Below are 19,227 nucleotides of genomic sequence, written 5' to 3' on the forward strand. Positions count from 1 at the left end.
TCTTAAAACTTATTAAGCTCGCAATCGAGGAAAACCTGTAGTTACTCGGCATCCGTTTGAGTAGTAGACCGGTCTGTATCTCCCTCCCCGTCGAGTCGGGCACTCCCGCAATGGAGGCTGGGGACCGCGATTTTTTTTGTGACCCGTGGAGGAGGCGGAATCGAGAATTCGGCGCGGTGCCATAAGTCAACGCCCACGAGTACGGTACTATTTAACGTGGGTATCACCTAAAAGGGGTGTTTGAAAATTCGATCCGCAATCTGTATTTTCCCCCGGAGTTCATCGGTGACGTCGGTAGCAAATCCCTCCGCGAGCTGCACCCGACCGGCTATGATTCTACTTAGGGCTCCAGCTATTCGTAAACTTTTGGCGGTATTCCCGTTGACATAGGACGCTTCTGAGCCGGTATCCAGAAGTGCTTTGTAAAATTGATGTTGTATCCTAACAGTTAGGTGCGGTCGCGGTAAGTACTTTATGTTGCACCGTGAAGGTGCCGTGGGGTCCGTTCTCCGAAAAGGAAGGTTGTGTATCACGGGTCAGGAACTGGGCTCGAAATAAAGACCTTTTTTGTTAAACTGTTTTATTTTTTTTTATTCCCTTCTTGTAACTTACAGCCGGCCACTTCACGCAATTCACTTAATTACGATTTCTAATAACGACTGCCCGTCCGGACCGCGGCTGCCTCTATATATGCCCTGCTGTTGCTATGTCAAAAATCATAGCAATCAGCAGAATCGCGGGTGGCAACCGCGACTGTCCTCAAAACGTCGCGTCCCGGCCGGAAATGCCGGGTTACCTTGATCGGCTATTCTGCCGATCAAGCTAAATGGTCGCGCGCGTGCGACATTCCATCGTTATTTCCGAGCTTCTGTTGCCAGGGGCTCGGGATATAACACCCCTCCCCTTTAAGGAGAAGAAAAAAGGTTGAGGGTTTTAATTGCACAAGCCTTTTTCATTTACAAATTCCCTTTCCCTCGGGGAGAAAAAAAAAATACGTTGAGATTTTAAGTATATGTGTCTTGATACGTTTTTCTCTTTTTTTTTTTTTTTTTGTATGTGCGCGGTTAACTATAGTCTATGTTTGTTACAATATTTCTTTCTTATTATTGTAATAGTGATAATAATAACCGTAAGTGCGGTTAACGTTGTACTTAATCCTACGGAGTACACTATTATTGTTTTTGTTTTGGACGCAATATTATTATTATCTAAGTCGGTACGTAGTTTGTTTAAATCTAGGCTTAATTGCAATAATTTATTTTTATTTCGTATAATCGGTTCTCTCTGTATATTTTTTAACTGTGACGTAATTTTAGCAATGTTGGTTCTCTCTTTAATTGGTACCATAGTAATATTATACGTTGGTATATAGATATTGATGTCGCTTTCTCCTAGCAGGGTTTTCGATTGTATCGTGAGGTCATTTGTAGTTAATTTGCACGCGTCTTTAAGTATTAGCTTTCCCGATCTGTTTATATTTATTTTCTTATTTAGCTTAAGTTTACATCGCAGTTCAATGGTCTGTGACGCGGTCGAGTATAGCCATGCTTGGGACTCGTTTAGTGCCGTCCATATGCTAACGTTAGTTATGATATGGCGGGTTTCGCATTTTTTGGGTTGATGTCCCGGCTCGGTGAGTGCTAAGACTTCGACAGGTGCGTTATTCAATACATGGTATGTCGCGAAATTGTTTTTGCATATAAGTTTTTTATTGCCGCGAATACAATTATTTATTTCATCGCGGGTTAGGCTTATATATTTATTGTTTTCTTTATCTAACGCGATATATTCATGCGCGGTTTTGATTGTCTTAAAAATATTGGCGTGGTCATACATGGGAAACGATATGACTGCTTTTAATTCGATATATACTTCTCGGTTTGATTCCAGTTCTTTGGATTAGTATCGAACGGGAATTGTGACCCTTCGGATAATTGAATAGTTGCATGTAGTAGCTCTGTTATGATCTTGTCAATCGGTAATAGTCGTGCGTTAGTGATACCCTTTTTAGTCCAAGAGATAAAATCGATAGTGTCTTGTATGTCGGTCAGTAGGTCGGTCACGAGTATTCTTAATGTGTTAAGATGTTCCGTCATCTCCATTTGCCGCGTTACTCTATCTATCTGCTGACTTAGAAGGATAGTCGCGTTCGTTAAGACGCGGCCGTGTTGCTTGAGTTTTATCTCTAGTTCCTGTATATGGCTTATGTACCGTTTAATATTTTAAGCTGATTTTTCGCTACGTGTTGAGTCGTTTGCTGACTTGCGATCAGCAGTTGTAACTGCTCTTGAATAATTTTTTCGTCGTTGACGTCCATTATACCGAATAAAGTTTTCTTTACTGTGCCTACTAAGTCTATTAGTCCTCTCTTAACGTGTTGGATTTTGTAGGTCGAGGTTAGTCTGTCTAGTGCGGTTATTAGTTTATTATTTTGCATTGTAACCAACATTGCTAAATTATGACATTTGTCTTTTAATAATTCGCCATTATATGTTTCGTGTAGCTTATTACAAGCGTTTTCCGCGTTGTCAACTTGTTTTTGTAATTTCTTAAATTTAATTTCGAAATCCGCGATGTTTATTATTAATACTAATTTCTATGTGGTGTCGGATAGCTGGAGAAGTCCGTGGTCCTCATAATACAATCCGGGTTCGTGAGTGAACTGTGTAATTGTATAAGATGCGGTTTCGATTGCGCCCTTCGCGGTGGTGAACGTTAATCTGAAATGTTCACTGGTTAGGTATGCGTGTGTAAAAGTGTTAGCATATCGTACTGAATAAGTGTGTAAGTTTCGTGGGTCGTCTTCATCGTGGGAATAAAGATGCAGCGTCGGCTAAAGGTACGTATTTTTTATTTTTGGTATAGAGTTCTATGTACGGATAACAATTACTTTCTCGGAGCTTTGATTTATCAAAATTCGCTCTCGGCTTCAGCATCAAAGTTTTTTGTTCGTCTCATTAGTAAGTCGTTGACGGTCGTCGCAGTCACATTAATCGTGTTATAGAGTAAAAGAAAGTAATTGAATCGTGTGTTGCACCCGAGAGGTGCACGGGGTCCGTCCTCCGAATATACACGTTCGGTGTAGATGGTTTTTTCATAATAAATAGATAATTTGTTGCAATCGTTAAGTGCGTTTATTCTTCCTTGTATATCGGCGTGGAGTTACGAGTCGCTACCTCGTACTCTCAGACTGACTTGCCCGAGCTTCGGAGCTCGTGCATTATATATTATTATTTTCGGCCTTGTCAGCGAAATAGCAGAAAGAAGTGGCCGCGTGCTCTACTGCCTTCTGCTGATAGCGCGCGATGACGAAAGGCTGACAAGATGGCTTTTTAGACTCAGCGGATTCCAACAGTTTGGCAATCTGCTGAGTTGTATAAAAAATGTGGCGCACGCGGTGGTCAATGACCAACGTGCGCTGTCGGGTTTTAACACGTGTTATAGAGTAAAAGAAAGTAAGAGAGAGTAATTTCAAATTTGTGTTATAAATATATTATGTGTGTTAGTGTTTTTAATTGTTCTTTCTGTGTTTTCCAGTGGAATCGCAACAGTTTGTTTTTGTTTGCAAAGGGTGCTACTTGGCCTATCGGCCGAGAATTTGCTCGAGTTGCGTTGGGTTGCGGGCTCGGCATCAGGTGCGGTACCTATGGCATAGATTGGAGCCGCGTCTGACGATGAGAACGACTCGTGATCTGGAGTATCGCCACGTGACTTTGGTTTCTGGCAATTTTATTCGTGAGAAGAAATATTTTATTTTATTGTGTTGTGCATGGTTTTTGTTGTTGGTTTATTTTAAAAAATATTTATTTTTTATTTTACTGCTGTATTATGCTTAATCGGTTGCTTTATGCTTAGTATTCTATAAACACTTTTAATCTATTTGCATGTACTCTAATTGTTTTTGTACCTTTCTTTATGTGCTTATGTGTTATTATGTACGGTCCTATCCAAAGCGCGTCTAATTTCTTGGACCGGCCGCGTCGAACTGTTTCGTCGTAAAGTAGAACGGAATCTCCGACTCTGAACTCGCGTTTTCGGGAATCTTTATCATAGTTTTCTTTCGCCTTTTCTTTCTCGGTTTTTGCGTGATCGTGTGCGAGGGAGTTGGAGGCCAATAGTCGTTCGCGTTATTCATTGGCATAATCGTCGTACGAGTATGTTTCTTTCGGCGTGGTTTTAAGTGCTGTCGGTAATGTAGCACGGTGTCCGTAAATGAGTTCGAAGGGGGTCAACCCAGTTGCCGTATGTGAGGTTGTATTATATGTGAACATTGCGTATGGCAACCATTCGTCCCAATCGGATTGATTCTCGTTAATATAATGTCGTAGATACTCGACCAATGTTCGGTGCGATCGTTCAAATGCGCTGTTGGTTTGCGGATGATATGCGGTTGTTTGAATTTTTTTGATCCGTAGTAATTTGCAAGTATTTTTAAAAACACTGCTCCTAAAATTTATTTTTTGATCGGATAGAACGTACTCCGGTATTCCGTGTTCAAAAATTATTTGAGTCACGAACGCTTTCGCTACGGTCGCGGCTTCTTGGTTCGGGATAGGAATCGCTTTACTAAACTTTGTGAGATTATCTTGAAACGTAAAAATATATTTATTATTATTGTTCGTTATTGGTAGCGGTCCTACTATATCTAGAACGCATTTTTCGAACGGTTTTTTAGGCGTGTCTGTAATAATTAGCGGCATTTTCGTTTTCTTCGATAACTTATTCTTCTGGCACTGTTCGCATTTCTTTATGTATTCTTCTATGTCTTTTCTTATGCCTGGCCATTTGTGCTGTAATCTGATGCGGTGTAGCGTACGTGTGATGCCTTGGTGTCTGCCTATCGGTGTGTTATGGTATTCGTGTATGAGCTTAGCCTTTTCTTCTGCTGAGTATGTGCTTTTTTCTTTTAATGTGTGTACTGAAAAATTTCCTTTTTGTTGCGAGGGGTTTCTGCTAAGCGCATCCGCGTTCGTGTTCTTCTTCCCGTCCTTATGAACTATTTTGTAATTATATTCTTCGAGTTTTAATCTCCACCTTATCAGGCGAGAGCCGGGATTATTTACATTGAACAGCCAGATCAATGGTTTGTGATCTGTTACAATTGTAAATGTTGTTCCATAGATATAGGGTTGGAAATGTTTCACCGCCCATACTATCGCGAGTAGCTTTTTCTCTGTCGTGCTATAGTTCTTTTCGGCCTTGTTTAATATGCGGCTTGCATATGCAATCGGATGATCTCTTCCTATCTCCCCTTGAGAGAGGATGGCTCCGATTGCATGATCCGAGGCGTCCATGGTAACGATAAACGAGCGCGTGAAATCGGGATATTTAAGTATTGGCGCGGTGGTTAATCTTTCTCTTAATATCTCGAACGCGTTTTGTTGGTCCATTTCCCAGCGAAATTTTTCGTCCTTTTTTGTGAGCATTGTTAGGGGTTTCGCAATTTTCGAAAAGTCCTGTATGAATTTTCGGTAATGTTTGGCTAGCCCGATGAATGATTATGCATCTTTTAGTTTTTTCGGTGCCGGAAAAATTTTTACTGCGGAAATTTTGGAAGGATCGGGTCGAATTCCGTTTTCCGTGATCAGGTGTCCGAGATAAAGTACTTCCTTCCGTAGAAATTCGCATTTGTCCGGTTGTAATTATAAATTATTTTCTCGCAAACGTTTAAAAACGGTTTCGAGTCTTTTATTATGTTTCTTGAGCGTCGGTCCGTAAATGACTATATCGTCTAGATACACGAGACACTTAATATCGTGCAGGCCCGATAAGACTGAGTTTATCATGCGCTGAAATAAAGCCTGTGCATTTTTAAAACCAAACGGCATCCTGTTAAATTCATAATGTCTCTCGGGTGTAGAAAACGCGGTTTTTTGTTTGTGTTCCTTTTTCATCTAGATTTGGTGGTATCCCGAAGCCAAATCCAGGGTCGTAAAATATTTTGTGTGTCCAAGCTGAACGAGGATATCGGTCATGTTCGGAATAGGGAAGGAATCGCCTATCGTAATGTCGTTTAGCTTTCTAAAATCGACGACTATCTTTAGTTTTGGTTTTCCGGACGCGTTGGTTTTTTTTGGGGATGACCAATATCGGTGCGTTCCATTGACTCGCGCTGGTTCTTATAATACATTCGTCGAGCATCTTCTTAACCTGCTCTTTTACCTCTGCTTTGTGCTTCTCGGGCAGTCGGTAAGGGCGGCAGCTAATTGGCCTACTTTTCTTTTCTGTGATTATTTCGTGCGCGACGGATTCGGTGAAAGAAAGCGGATCGTCTTGCAAATGGAAGATGTCGCAGAAGCTTTTGCAAATGTTTATTAATTCGCTTTTTTCTTCTTTATTCAAATGATTAATTCTAAGTTGTTCCTTTACGTGTTCTCTTCGCTGCTGTACTGCGGCTATTCCTGGCTTATCTTGTAACGCGAGCGCGCTGACTGTGCATATTTGCGGCTCTGCTTCTACGTGTAATACGGGTGTGAAGAACGGCACGGCTGTCTCCCGTATTTAATACGCTTATGGCACAAATATTATTTTCAGGAGGAACCAAACAATTGCCGATGTTACGTCCCGCCAAATAATATGTATTTCATAGAAATATTTTTGCGAGTACATTTAAGTATAATCTAGTTTTCATATATGTAATGCGTAGAAAGTAAGACATATATAAATTTATATCACTTTACTCGTGCGTAGTATAGCATTAGTTGCGCCGACGTTATATCCAGTAACTTAGCATTATTCACGCCGACGCTAGAAATCAGTAGTTTAGCTTTATTCCCGCCAACAGAGGCTTCCACTTCCATGCGGCCCGCAGTGCCGAACGCCACTATTCCCACCACCACCGTTCCACTTCCAGGCGGCCGGCAGCGCCGAACGCCGTTATCCCTACTATCTACCCAAGCGCTAGGTGGGAGGCAGCGCCGGTGAAGCCCGGAGCTCAGTCTCACCGAAACGTCAGTTCAATTCCTAACTCCAAACTCTAAGCACCTCTCTTCCAAGAGAGTCCATCCCGCGTGCGGGTCTAACGACATAAGTCTAACGAAATAAGTTTAACTTCTATATTCAATACTTTATATTTGTAACCTTGTAGTGTAACGTAAATTTAAGAATATATTTTAATTGTTAAAATTGAATTCTCGTGTTAAATTCAGTGACATCCTAAATCTTCTACCTCATTCCAATTTTAATTGTTTCACAATTTCAATTTATTTACCATATCTCAAAAACCCTGTGTGATTGACAATTAATTTCGGTGCAGCCGCACTGTACGTTTTTAAGAATCAATCTAACAGGCATTCTAGTGTTAGAAGTGGTGCAGACGCACTGCACGCTTTTATCCTAGGATTTTTATTAACTTCATATATTATAATACTTTTGTAAAACTCCTTTATGACGAATTCCAAATCACGTCGGGGCGGCCGGAAATATCAGATTCGAAAGATAACCGCGTATTATCACGCTTTAAAACGACATTCGAACGACGTACGCCCGCAATACCACTTGACGCCGATCACCTTCATCGTGAGGAAGCCAAGCCTAGCAGACATTCCGAAGGACGATCCACGCAGGAAGGTCTACAAGAATCCACCCCAGGAAAAAGACGTGCATTGCGACGTCGAGTTTATTGAGACGCAGCGAAGACAATCGCAAGCAGCGCAGCTTAAATGTCTGGAATGAGTAAGTACGAATAACTTTCGCTCCTAAATCTGTTGCACACGTCTACGCTATCTAAAATTTATTTGTATCCACTTAAACCTAACAATACTCCACTTTACCTTTTTATCCTACCCCCTGCTGTGAGGGTCGCATGCTCGACCCTTTACCTACCGCATCGCTAGCACTTAACCCAAAAATTCCAAAATCTACCCTTTTACCCTAACCCCTGCTGTGAGGGTTGCGTGTTCGACCCTTTTAGCGAGCACATAACTTAAAAGCCTACTTTTACCTTTTTTTATCCCGACTCCTGCTGTGAGGGTCGTGTTGTCAACCCTACACCTACCGCATTGCATGCATTTTCATAATAGCGTCTAGACTCTTATTTTGAATACGTGTGTTTATTTTATACTATCCTAAGATGTATAATGTGCCCTCCCAGTCAACGTACCCCACAACGCGCTAATAATATTCGTGACAGCCTTATTAAATCTAACGCGAACCGAGTGGTTAGAGACAGGTCTTTGCGTACATAGATTGTACAGACGTCACCGCGAAACTCGTAATATTTATTGCTTACTTTGTGCAGTTAACGTCGACAGACTCAAAGGTAATTTTACTCTTGTTACTGGTCATTACCTTTGTCTTGGAACGTTCCGCGTTTTACAAAGGTGTCACGGTTGCAGATTAACTTTAGAGATCCCCGAATCTTATTTGAATTGTGATCATTGCCGGTTAGTCCATCGTGATTTTTCTCGGTACTTAGATCTAAGCGGTGATCAAGTCTTTCTACAGAATAATCCTATCGAGATATTTATAAAGAGTCTGACTACCATTTAATTCATTTTAATAAATGTGTCCGCGACAACCTCGTGTACGGATACCTGCTCGCGTTTATTCCGGAGATTTAACTAGACTAATTCTTAATTGGTTAGCTCACGCTCGATGTGAGACCAGATATCGTTACTTCGAGCAGAAGATTACGCGTCTTCCCTTTTGTGAACGATGTATGCGTAGAACCGGACACCCTATTACTGACTTCGTCCGCGTGCACTCGCATCAATTACTTATTGGATTAAATTGCGGCGAACGCGAGTGTAGCAATTGTGGCGTTCTAATTGTCGACTCTCGCAATATACGGCAGTGCTCAAAGTGTAAAGAGACTATTCTGTTATTTTTGAATTACCTCGAACAAAATCCAGTCAAACAGCCGTACTTAGATAACAAACCAACCATAATCGTTATAGATTATCAAAGAATTCTCGCGGAATAAATCTTATTTTACTCGGTCAAACTATCGTGATCTCATTATTGCCTAGGCCCGTGGTCCGAAACCGTTATAAACGCCCGCGACCACCGGGACGTAACACCGATGAACACTCCGGGTTTAGGTTCATCGGCATATATTATTCCAATTTGGTTGCTATCGGTCACGGCCCGTACTATCGTTTCGCTTCTCGGTGGTAGCGTTGTGCGAACATACGGTTGTAACGGGATCGCGGCGCGATTAATTATCAAGAGTACGTTTTCGACGTCATATACAGTACGTTGCGCTTTGAGGAAGTCCATCTTGAGTATTCCGTCGTACGCAATGGGAAATTCGTCGGGTACCACGTGCATTGTGTGCGAGATCGTCGTGCTATCTCGCAGGTAAATTAACACACGCGTCGTTCCTATCGTTTGCGCCTTATGTCCGGTTACGCCTGTTAGAGCCATCGATTCCGTGTAAATCGGTGTATCGCCCTTTAATTTCCCCACCTTAACGAGGGTGATAGTTGCACCGGTGTCCAATAGATAGGTCATTTTCCCGCCCGTGGCTTGTAGCACGGGCAGAGTGACTAAATCCAGATGACGATTTTTGTTGTCGTCTGAGATGTGCGACACTTGATAGTCCCGCGCGGGCCGTGTCTCGTATCGGCGTGGTTTGTTATCTCCGCGCGTGTCGCCGTGTATTGTCTGTCTCGCCGGTGCTCTTGCTCTTTCTTCCGGTACAGTTAAATGCACCGCGGTCGTATGTCGATTTCGCGGGGGGACTCGGTTATCGCGTCGTGTTCCTTGAGATGACTCGTTATCTCTTTTCAATCTGCGGCATTCTTCGCGCGTATGATACGGCTTGTTACAATAGTTGCAGAATTTATCCGTCGTGCTTACTCGCGATGTATTTTCGGCCCTCGGCAAACCGTACCTGGGCGCGTATCTGCCGGTGCGGCACAAAAATTCCGGGTGCTCTTGTTTACCGCATCTATTGCACGTCGGCACAGGGGGGCGGTTCGCCGGAGTGCGCGGAAAATTTCGCTCTATGTATGCTCGCTCGTTGTATGTACGTATGGGTGCGCTACACTGTCTTTCTTCCGCTGTCGCTCCTGCTATTGCTTTTTGCAATGTTCTATAATTTCGCGACCAGACGATGGTTTGCAAGTGCGGTAGCAAGCCTGTCTGGTAATTATTTAATACTTGTTTTTGAAGCGAATTCTAGATTCCGCGTTTTTCGTCTGAAGAATAATTCGGGTCTTCGCTTAATGCATCGTAAAGTTCGGTCACTAACGAGTCGACTCGAAATCCGTATGTTTGCGCGCTTTCTCCCGTGCGTTGACGCAACTGGTTAAACTCCAGTTGGAGATACGCTGTGCCTCGTCGCTGTGTGTAGCCGTCTTTGATTTCCCGTAGAAATTGCGCGAAATTAATGATTTGTTTCGACTCGAATCGCGAGAGAGCTTGTCCCGTAAGCTTCGTGTATAAGCTTCGCGTTATTTTTGCTACATTTGAAATACGTTCCAGTAACGTTTGTATAATAGTTGTCTTTATTCGAGCCGGCATCGCAATGACTCGTTTTTGTTCCGGCGCCTCAGCGCCCGTCGCGTCAATTTCCTTTGTAATTGGCCAGTGTTCGGCCAGTGAGCGCAAAAATTGTGGCCCGCTCCACCAAAGAATGTCCCGTGACAATTCGCTTAACTCTCTGCCGCGAGATAACACGTTAGCGGGATTCTCGGCGGACGGCACGTGCCGCCAATTCGCGATTTCCGTCAATCGCTAAATTTCACCTACTCTATTCGCGACGAACGCATTCCACTTCTTCGACGGCGACAAGATCCAATGCAGCGCGATCATCGAATCCGTCTACAAGTATTTCTTATACTTCCGTTTCTCAAAGGCCGCGCATATTCTTTGCATTAAATCGGCCAGCAAATTGGCCGCACACAACTCTAGACGCGGCAGCGACACCGCCTTGATCGGCGCTACTCGCGATTTTGACGCTAGCAGCGTCACTTTGGGCTGTCCGACCGATGCGCTCGCTCTCACGTAAACGCAAGCCCCGCACGCTTTCTCGCTCGCGTCGCAGAATCCGTGCAGCTGTACGTTGTTCGCGCCCGTGTTATTGACGCATCGCGGTATGCGTATGTCTCCTAAGTACGCCAGCTGTGACCGAAATTCAGCCCATCGGCTGTGAACCTCCTGCGGCAGAGATTCATCCCAGTCGAGCTTTAGCTGCCATATCTCTTGAAGCAGAATCTTGGCCATGACGGTCGTTGGCCCTAAGAAGCCCATCGGGTCGAACAGCCCCGCGATTTCCGCGAGTATAACGCGTTTAGTAATGAGCCTACGCCCAATCTCGCCGCTCTCGTCAAAGCGGAACTCGTCTACGGCCGGATCCCACCATACGCCGAGGACCTTCGTGGTCTGCTCCCGATCGAATGTCTCCGCCTGCTCGCTCCGATCGACGCGTTCCGGAAGTAATGCCGCGTAGTTGGACACCAACTTGCCCAACTCGAATTGTCCTAATTTTAAAATTTGCACGATTTCTTCGCGCGCCCGTTTTGTCTCCGCTACGGTGTCGGCTCCGGTGAGCACGTCATCTACGTAAAAACCTCTCTGGACGTGCTCCGCTCCGATCGGATATTTTCCGGCGTATCTCTGCGCCACATGTCTTAAGCACGCGGTCGCGAGAAACGGTGCAGTTCTTGTTCCTTAGGTGACCGTCTGCAACTCGTACGTTAACAGCGGCGATCTCGGGTTTTCCCGCCACACAATCCTTTGCCGATGAAGATCTTCACCTTGCAAGAGGATTTGTCTATACATTTTTATAATGTCCGCGGCGAAGACATATATAAACGTTCAAAATCGCAGCAAAATCGAAAATAGATCCTGCTGGATTGTCGGGCCCTTCATCAACGCGTCATTTAAGGCCACCCCGAAACTCGTCCTGCACGACGCGTCGAATACTACGCGTAATTTTGCGTTTGACCCGTTTTCCTTCAGAATGCCGTGATGCGGCAAGGAAATCGCTCCTAGTTTGTTGATCTCGTCCGCCGACACCTCTTGTATGTGATCGAGCCGCGCGTACTCTCTCATAAACTCGATGTACGCCTCCCGAAAACGCGTCTCGCTCAGACGTCTCTCTAAGCTCGCGAATCTCTTGACCGCTATTTCTCGCGATTCCCCCAGCGATCCTGCTACCTCCGCCTTCATGGGCGATCGCACGACGTATCGCCCCGTCTTGTTCGTTTCTACATGTTTATTAAAATGTGCTTCGCATTCTTGCTCGTCGGCCGTGCCGCTCTGCGAGCTCGCGATTTCCTCCATTTCCCAAAAACGTTTTATGTTATCGTTCAAAACCCGAGTCGTGATCGCGATGTGAAACATGCCGGCCCTCTTTGTGAAATCCGACGCGTCCACAACCCTTCCAGATAGCACCCAGCCAAGCCGCGTCTTCTGCAATGTCGGATGGTGCTGAGTTGCACCGATCTACCCGACGCAAATCATTCGCCAGAACAATTCCGCGCCGATCAGCAGATCTACATCCGCGGCCCGATAAAACTGCAGATCCGCCAGTCGCACGCCCGTCGGCACCTCGATCTTTCCGCGCCCCACCGTTATCGCCGGGATCTTGTCTGTAATTCGATCGGTCACTATACACTCGACTTTCGTGGCGAACGACTCGAATCGCGACTACAATTGAATCCACGCCGCGTGAGTTGCCCGAGTCGTCATTTTTTCGACACCCGATATTGTTATATCTACCGGGCGTAATTTTATATTTAATTTGTTCGCTAGCCCGGTCGTCATGAAGTTCGCTTGGAAGCCCGAATCCAACAAGGCGCGCGCGATCCTTTTATTTTTGTTCTCGTCTATGACGTATATCAATGCCGTCGAGAGGAAGACTTCGGACGTCCCCTCGCCGACCGAGCCACGAGCCGTCAATGCCGTGGCTCCTCCCGGACCGGCTGTCCGCTCGCCGTCAACAGACATCACCGCCGACCCGCCCGTGCCCGAGTCCCCCGATTGCCCTCGACTAAGCGACAACATCGAATGATGAATCAAATTGCACAATCGGCAATTACCGGACGGGCACTGTGCCGTACGATGGATCGACGATTGTAGACAATTTAGGCACAGCTTTTTTCGGCGTATTTCAGCTATCCGCTGGCTGACCGGCATCGAGATGAGAGTTTGACACGCATAGATTGAATGCTCGCCGCGACAATATTCGCGTCTCGCCGCGCCCATGGCAACGTGTAACGCCCGTCGTCGATTCTCCTGGCCCGGTCGCTGACGCGCGTCACCGCGTCCGCTCGCAGGTGTATCCTGTCGCGAAACCGATTCCAATACGCGAGCACGCTGCATTAAAAAATCGGTGTACCGCTTCACCGTGGGCAACTCCGATCCCGTCAACGACGCGTGCCACTCCTGGCTCGTGACGTTATCTAATTTTGCGGTCAAAATATAAATCAACAAGTCGTCCCACCGGTCCGCACTTCTTTGCATCGCCACGAGCGCACGCACATGCCGATTCACTCCGTCAACCATGCGCTGGAGCTCCGTCGCATTCTCCCGCTGCATGCTAGGCAAATCGATCATTGCCCTTACGTGCGTATAGACAATTACATGCTCATTGTCATAACGCTCGTGGAGCATGTCCCAAGCGATATCGTAATTCAACTTCGAAATCTCTAACGACTCGATTATTGTTTTTGCTTCGTCTGTCAACGCAGATCTCAAGTATTGAAATCGTTGGATCTTAGGTATCGCCGTGTTCTCGTGGATCACGCTCCGGAACGTATCGCGAAACGGATACCACTCGTCATACCGCCCCGAAAACGTCGGAAGATTTAATTTCGGCAAACGGATATTCGACACCGCCCCTCCGCCGAACACCCCGTTGCTACCCGTCGTTAAGTCCGACGGCGACGATCGCGCGGACGCTTCCGCCCCGCTTGACCGGATCGCAGTCGTTATTTTCGCTGTTAACGCGTAAAACGCATTCTCAAACTGTTCGCGTTCGGGTACGTCCGCTTCGTCTATATCCTCTATGGCCGTTTGCAACTCGTTAAATTCCTTCCAATATATTTCTAATCGCGATCGTCGTTCTTCAAGTTGAGCTCGCGCGTCGCTGTTCACCGCTCGCAAGGTGTCTACATACTTTTCAATACGCGTGCACGCGGCCTTGACGGTACCGCGTTGTTTTCTATAAGTTGCCAAATTCTTGGCGATTACCGCCGCTCGCACGCTGGCCGCGCTCGTTTCCCTTTCGTGGGTCGACATAACAATATTTTATTTTTCCTAACAATCACGCGACCACTGAGCACGAATTTACAGCCAAATTATGCTTGTTCGGTGCGGAACCTATACAGCTCACCGTTTCTGCTCTCGTTGGTGGCGGTCATCCGTCCGTCAGTTCGCACCGTCCGTCTGTCAGCTCCCACCGTCCGTCCGTCAGTTTGCACCGTCCGTCCGCCCGGAATGCCTCCGCAATCCTTGCCGCAGCGTCCGCCACTCGATCCGCAGTCGTCTACGAGTCGCTCCTTTTCCGGGCTGAATCCGACTCAAAGGACCAATGTTTTGTCGCCACTCGGCGACTCGGCCTCGGTCAAGGGATGATATGAATGGTTATAGAAAATGAATCTCCTCGATGTCCAAGACAGGCCGATTTTATTATAAATCGGGCAATAGGCCCGATTCTCTGGAGCTCGACCACGGTTTAGATCGCCACATAATCAGCGATCGCCCCACGTACAAAAATAGGATGACAATATGCAAGTGTGTATATCGGAATAGAATTTGCGAACTGTCCGCGTTCTCAAACCTTTTTATACCCGCGTTAACAGAACATTTTTGTTGGTTCGGCGCTACCGTTCGCACGTTGAATTTAAACGGTTTTTTCTTTGTCTTAATAGACGTTAGCTCGCTTTTGTTTTTTAGTCCGCGGATGTCGGTTTAGTGTTATTTATTACATTGTTTACCGCGATGAGTTCGGTCGTCTTTATTGTTATGTTTACAGCGTTTTTTCCGCGATTGTCGGCACGATAATAATTCAACGCGTTTTTATATTTCGTCTTTAACTGTAAATTATTAAATTCGGCTTATAAATTAATTTAATTGAACACCGGCAGAGTTTTCGCCCTGCAAAATTTGTGCTCTCGCGCCTTCGCCGTTTGCAAGCGGGGGCTCGTTTCTTTCGCCGTTATCTTGTGCTAAACTTATTTAATTCATAACAAGGAAAATCATAAAAATCAAGAATTACAAAAAAATAAATTGAACGTTATCGAAGTTGGGGATGAACCCGCGACTCATACAAGGAATGCAATAACCAAAAGAAAATAAAAGGTAATTCGAGGACCGAAATGTACCTTGTGACTATACAGGAGATACAAAAGAATTTATCAGTGGAAACCAAGAAATTTCACTCCGGCTATAATTTAGCGCAAAGTCTATTCAAAACGAAAAGAGAAAATACGCATACGGTTCGCAAGAAGGGAACGCAACGCAAAACGGCACGCGAGAGAGATACGTAACGAAACGGAACGCGAGAGAGATACGCAACGCAACGGAACGCGAGAGAGATACGCAACGCAACGCAACGGAACAGAACGCGAGAAAGATACGCAACGCAACGCAACAGAACAGAACGCGAGAAAAATACACAACGCACGCAACAGAACGCGAGAAAAATACGCAACACAACGGAACAGAACGCGAGAAAAATACGCAACGCAACGGAACAGAACGCGAGAAAAAACTATGGACTGCCGACATGCGGCGATACAATGCACACTTCCTGGTACCCCACCGAGAACCGATCGGCTTCCGAACTTTCCTTACACGCGCGCAGGACGTGTCGCGACACTCGCGAATTCCTGTTCGAACCCCCGCCCTTTCACCCCCGGGCTCCACGCAACACGCTCGCAAATACTCGCCGCACGCCGTCTTCCCGTGATGGCTGCGACTCGACGTCCCACGTCGCGATGAACACGGCACTCCGCCGATTACAGCTTTTCCCCTCGGTAGCTTAATACACTCGGAGAGCCGGTATGGTCCCACGGCGCGGCGGAATCCGTCGTCGCCGTCCTCGAATCCGCTCTGATGCGGTACTTGCGCCGGCACCCCGTGCCGGTCACGTGATCGGTGGGTGATCGGCAGCTCCTCGCCGCTTTTCCCAAAATATCCGTGGCTCAGGATTGCCAGCCCCTGGCCGGAACGATACGGCACGTGAAAACCGCGTGCTCAACAGCTCGCCGGTCGCTCTTCCTCGTCGTCAGTCCTGCCGGGCGGAAAATTCATAGAAGACTCGCTCGGCAAAATCACTCAAGCCCTTCACGGGCGGAAAATCCATGGGAGAAGCCTTCCCTGTCGGCGACAGCCTCCGCACCACTTCGTCGTTGGTCCCGTCGGCGGAGTTCGGCACCTCGGTCTACGGCGACTACGGCGAGACTCGCGAACGGGCCCGTTGCCAGGCCAACCGCGCCGACGCAATACCTCATTACGGTGTCAGTATCGCCAATTTTCGCGAGTCGGTAAATAGCCAGGTCGGTAATCCGACACCGAGACCGCGAGATAACGCAGTTTTACGTTACAATCTGTCATCATGAAAATGTACCGCTGGTCCTCGGGCGCGAATATTTCGCTCACTATTGATTCTATTGACGATCGGCGATTTTGACTAACGGGTTCCTCAACTTCACGGTAATTCACAAAACTCGCGTTGTCAGAATACATGGGTACAGGGAGGGAGATTCCGTTCGTAAATTCGTATAGTTCGCTATCGCGGTCCAAGATATCGTCGTCTAAAGTTACTTCGCGGATAAAACTTCGCGTTTGATTTGTTGACCTATGCGGAATTCGCTTAAAGATCGGTTGTACGTTTTCGGGCTCGGTAATGCCGTTTAACCACGATAAACGCGACGCGCGGCAACGCAAAAGAAATTCGCCGTGGTACATATAATCTTATTCGCTTTTTCGCCTTGCATGCATATATATATCTAACTTACAATAGCGCCGGTAACAGCATGCTGCTTGGTTGCTGATGATTTCAGCTTGTCGCGATGTTTTCAGCTTGGCTGCTCGTACGCTTCTCCGTCCCGTAGTTTGTCTGCTTGGACGCTTATCTGCTTGGCTGCTTATCCGCGTGGCTGCTGCTTCGTAGTTACGCTGGTCAGTGGTCGCTCGGATTTCACGTCCGGCTCTCATTGCTTCTTATATTCTTCTGTCTTCTTTTTTATGAATGAATTTTCAAGATTTCTTTATTTGTTTGTTCCAGAGGTCCTACACTATCAGTCTGACGCCCAGTAAGCGGCAAAGGGCGACTTGTCTTCGGATGGCGGATCCCACCGTTGCCACCAGTTGTTGCACCGTGAAGGTGCCATGGGGTCCGTTCTCCGGAAAGGATGGTTGTGTATCACGGGTCAGGAACCGGGCTCGAAATAAAGACCCTTTTTGTTAAACCTCTTTATTTTCTTTTATTCCCTTCTTGTAACTTACAGCCGGTCATTTCACGCGATTCACTTAATTACGATTTCTAATAACGACTGTCCGTCCGGGCCGCGGCTGCCTCTATATATGCCTTGCTGTTGCTATGTCAAAAATCATAGCAATCAGCAGAATCGCGGGTGGCAACCGCGACTGTCCTCAAAACGTCGCGTCCCGGCCGGAAATGCCGGGTTACCTTGATCGGCGGTATTCTGCCGATCAAGCTAAATGGTCGCGCGCGTGCGACATTCCAGCGTTATTCCCGAGCTTCTGTTGCCAAGGGCTCGGAATATAACATTTATTACGGGAACCGGGGTGCGTCCGCTGATTTTCCGGTCTTGTTGCAGTTTCCCACCGGGTGGCAATCTCGCGTTAATACGCCGTTCTTCCCGTATTGCAAACAGAACTTTTGCGGTATCCGTTTACAGTCAAAGCGAGTGTGTCCCTTTTGCTTGCACCGCCAGCAACATTCGGCGCGGTCGTAATTAGTAGCAGTTGAGGCGGCGGCGCGAAAGACGACCAGTCGCGGGTGCCGATCGAGGCTCTTTTCAATTTTGGTCGTCTGGCGTGCGAGTTCGGCGGCGGTGCGAACGTGTTCGCTGCTAATAAACGGTCGGAGCCGGTGTTACGTCGTCACCCGACGACTCGGCCTCACGAGGAATTGAGAGATGGTTTCTTAAATAAGTAGCCTCCCCGTTGTCCACTTAGATAAGGCTGAATCTTATTGAAATTGGGCAATAGGGCCCAATGCTCTAGAGAACGGACTTCGTTATTGATCGCCACAGGTCAGCAATCGTCCCACGTACAGGAGTCGGATGGTCTTTATACAATTACGTAGCCTTTCTTGGTATAAAATTTGCGAACGGTCCAGCGCTCTCAAAATTACGCATTTTTATATCCCCGTTAACAAAGATGTTCTCTTCGGTTCTCCGCTACCGCTCATCTGTTAAATTTAAACGTTTCTTATTTTTGTAGATATTTAGATCGCTTTGCTAGTCCTCAACGGATGCCGGTTTTTAGTTTATTTGTTACATTGTTTGTTAGCGACGCTCGCTTGTCTTTATTTTTAATTTATTATTTGCGTTAGTCGTTATGACAATAATGTTGACCTCGTCGCGCACGTTTTATATTTCTTTGTCTTTTTCGTCATTAAAATTCTAAGGATTATAATAATTCCGCCTATTAATTCAATTGCTCGAACAGCCGGGGATCCATATATTTCAATAGTATCTCTTCTTTGACCTTCTCGGTATACCCTCCGGCGCGACGCATCATGGTTGCGATCTCGGTTGTGAATTTGCGATATGGCTTGCCGGGTTTCTGCGTTTTAGCATCGATTTCCCGACGAAGTTGCGCTCGTATCCCGGTAGGGCAGGAGTTATTTCTGGAAAGCGGCCCAAAGTTCTCCCCAGGTTTGCCAGTTGTCGCAATGGTTTCAGAATTATTCGAGTGCCTCCCTCCGCAGAAGTTCCGGTAATCCGCACAATAGATGTTGCCCCCGGAATCCATATACTTCCGTCAGTTTGGCCACGCGTTCGAGGAATCCCGCGGGGTTTTTCCCGTCAAAATGACAACCCCATTTCCGTATCTGATTTATGACCTTAGCTAAGTCTTCGGCCGGTTGGTCGACACGCGAGGTAGGCGTAAGATTCGGCGTGGTCGCGGCGGTCGGTGAGGCCGGTTCGGCGGCTGTGTGAGTCACCTTGATTAATGGTGTAGTAGTCATCGTAGCCTGAGAAGTTCCCGGTTTCGGCGTAAAATACGTTTTGGGGTTCTGACGAACGTACTGGCTTAACCTCTGACGCAATTCGTCGATTGTGCCGGTTGCGTCGAGCT

At 46.5% G+C, this 19,227-nt stretch overlaps 2 protein-coding genes across 2 annotated transcripts; both read right to left on the minus strand.

Annotated features, from left to right (window-relative positions):
- Positions 1–10,767: 10,767 nt before the first annotated feature.
- Positions 10,768–12,231, minus strand: LOC139112829 (uncharacterized). Its single transcript, XM_070673856.1, has 2 exons — positions 11,875–12,231; positions 10,768–11,562 (listed from the first exon to the last, which is right to left on the minus strand). Exons 1-2 carry the CDS (start codon positions 12,229–12,231, stop codon positions 10,768–10,770), a joined length of 1,152 nt encoding a protein of 383 aa, XP_070529957.1.
- Positions 12,232–12,597: 366 nt separating this feature from the next.
- On the minus strand, positions 12,598–14,190 carry LOC139112830 (uncharacterized). Its single transcript, XM_070673857.1, has one exon. The coding sequence runs from the start codon at positions 14,188–14,190 to the stop codon at positions 12,598–12,600; it is 1,593 nt and encodes a 530-aa protein (XP_070529958.1).
- Positions 14,191–19,227: the final 5,037 nt, after the last annotated feature.

The sequence above is a fragment of the Cardiocondyla obscurior genome, unplaced genomic scaffold (genome assembly GCF_019399895.1).
Source record: "Cardiocondyla obscurior isolate alpha-2009 unplaced genomic scaffold, Cobs3.1 scaffold54_0_224330, whole genome shotgun sequence".
Taxonomy (NCBI): Eukaryota; Metazoa; Arthropoda; class Insecta; order Hymenoptera; family Formicidae; genus Cardiocondyla; species Cardiocondyla obscurior.

Excerpts from the sequence above, each read along its gene's own strand:
- LOC139112829 (XM_070673856.1), bottom strand. The coding sequence starts at position 12,231 with ATGGAGGAAATCGCGAGCTCGCAGAGCGGCACGGCCGACGAGCAAGAA. Across the intron at positions 11,563-11,874 it reads GGTCAAACGCAAAATTACGC|AGATACGCCGGAAAATATCC; the intron begins GTAGTATTCGAC and ends CATGTGGCGCAG.
- LOC139112830 (XM_070673857.1), bottom strand. The coding sequence starts at position 14,190 with ATGTCGACCCACGAAAGGGAAACGAGCGCGGCCAGCGTGCGAGCGGCG.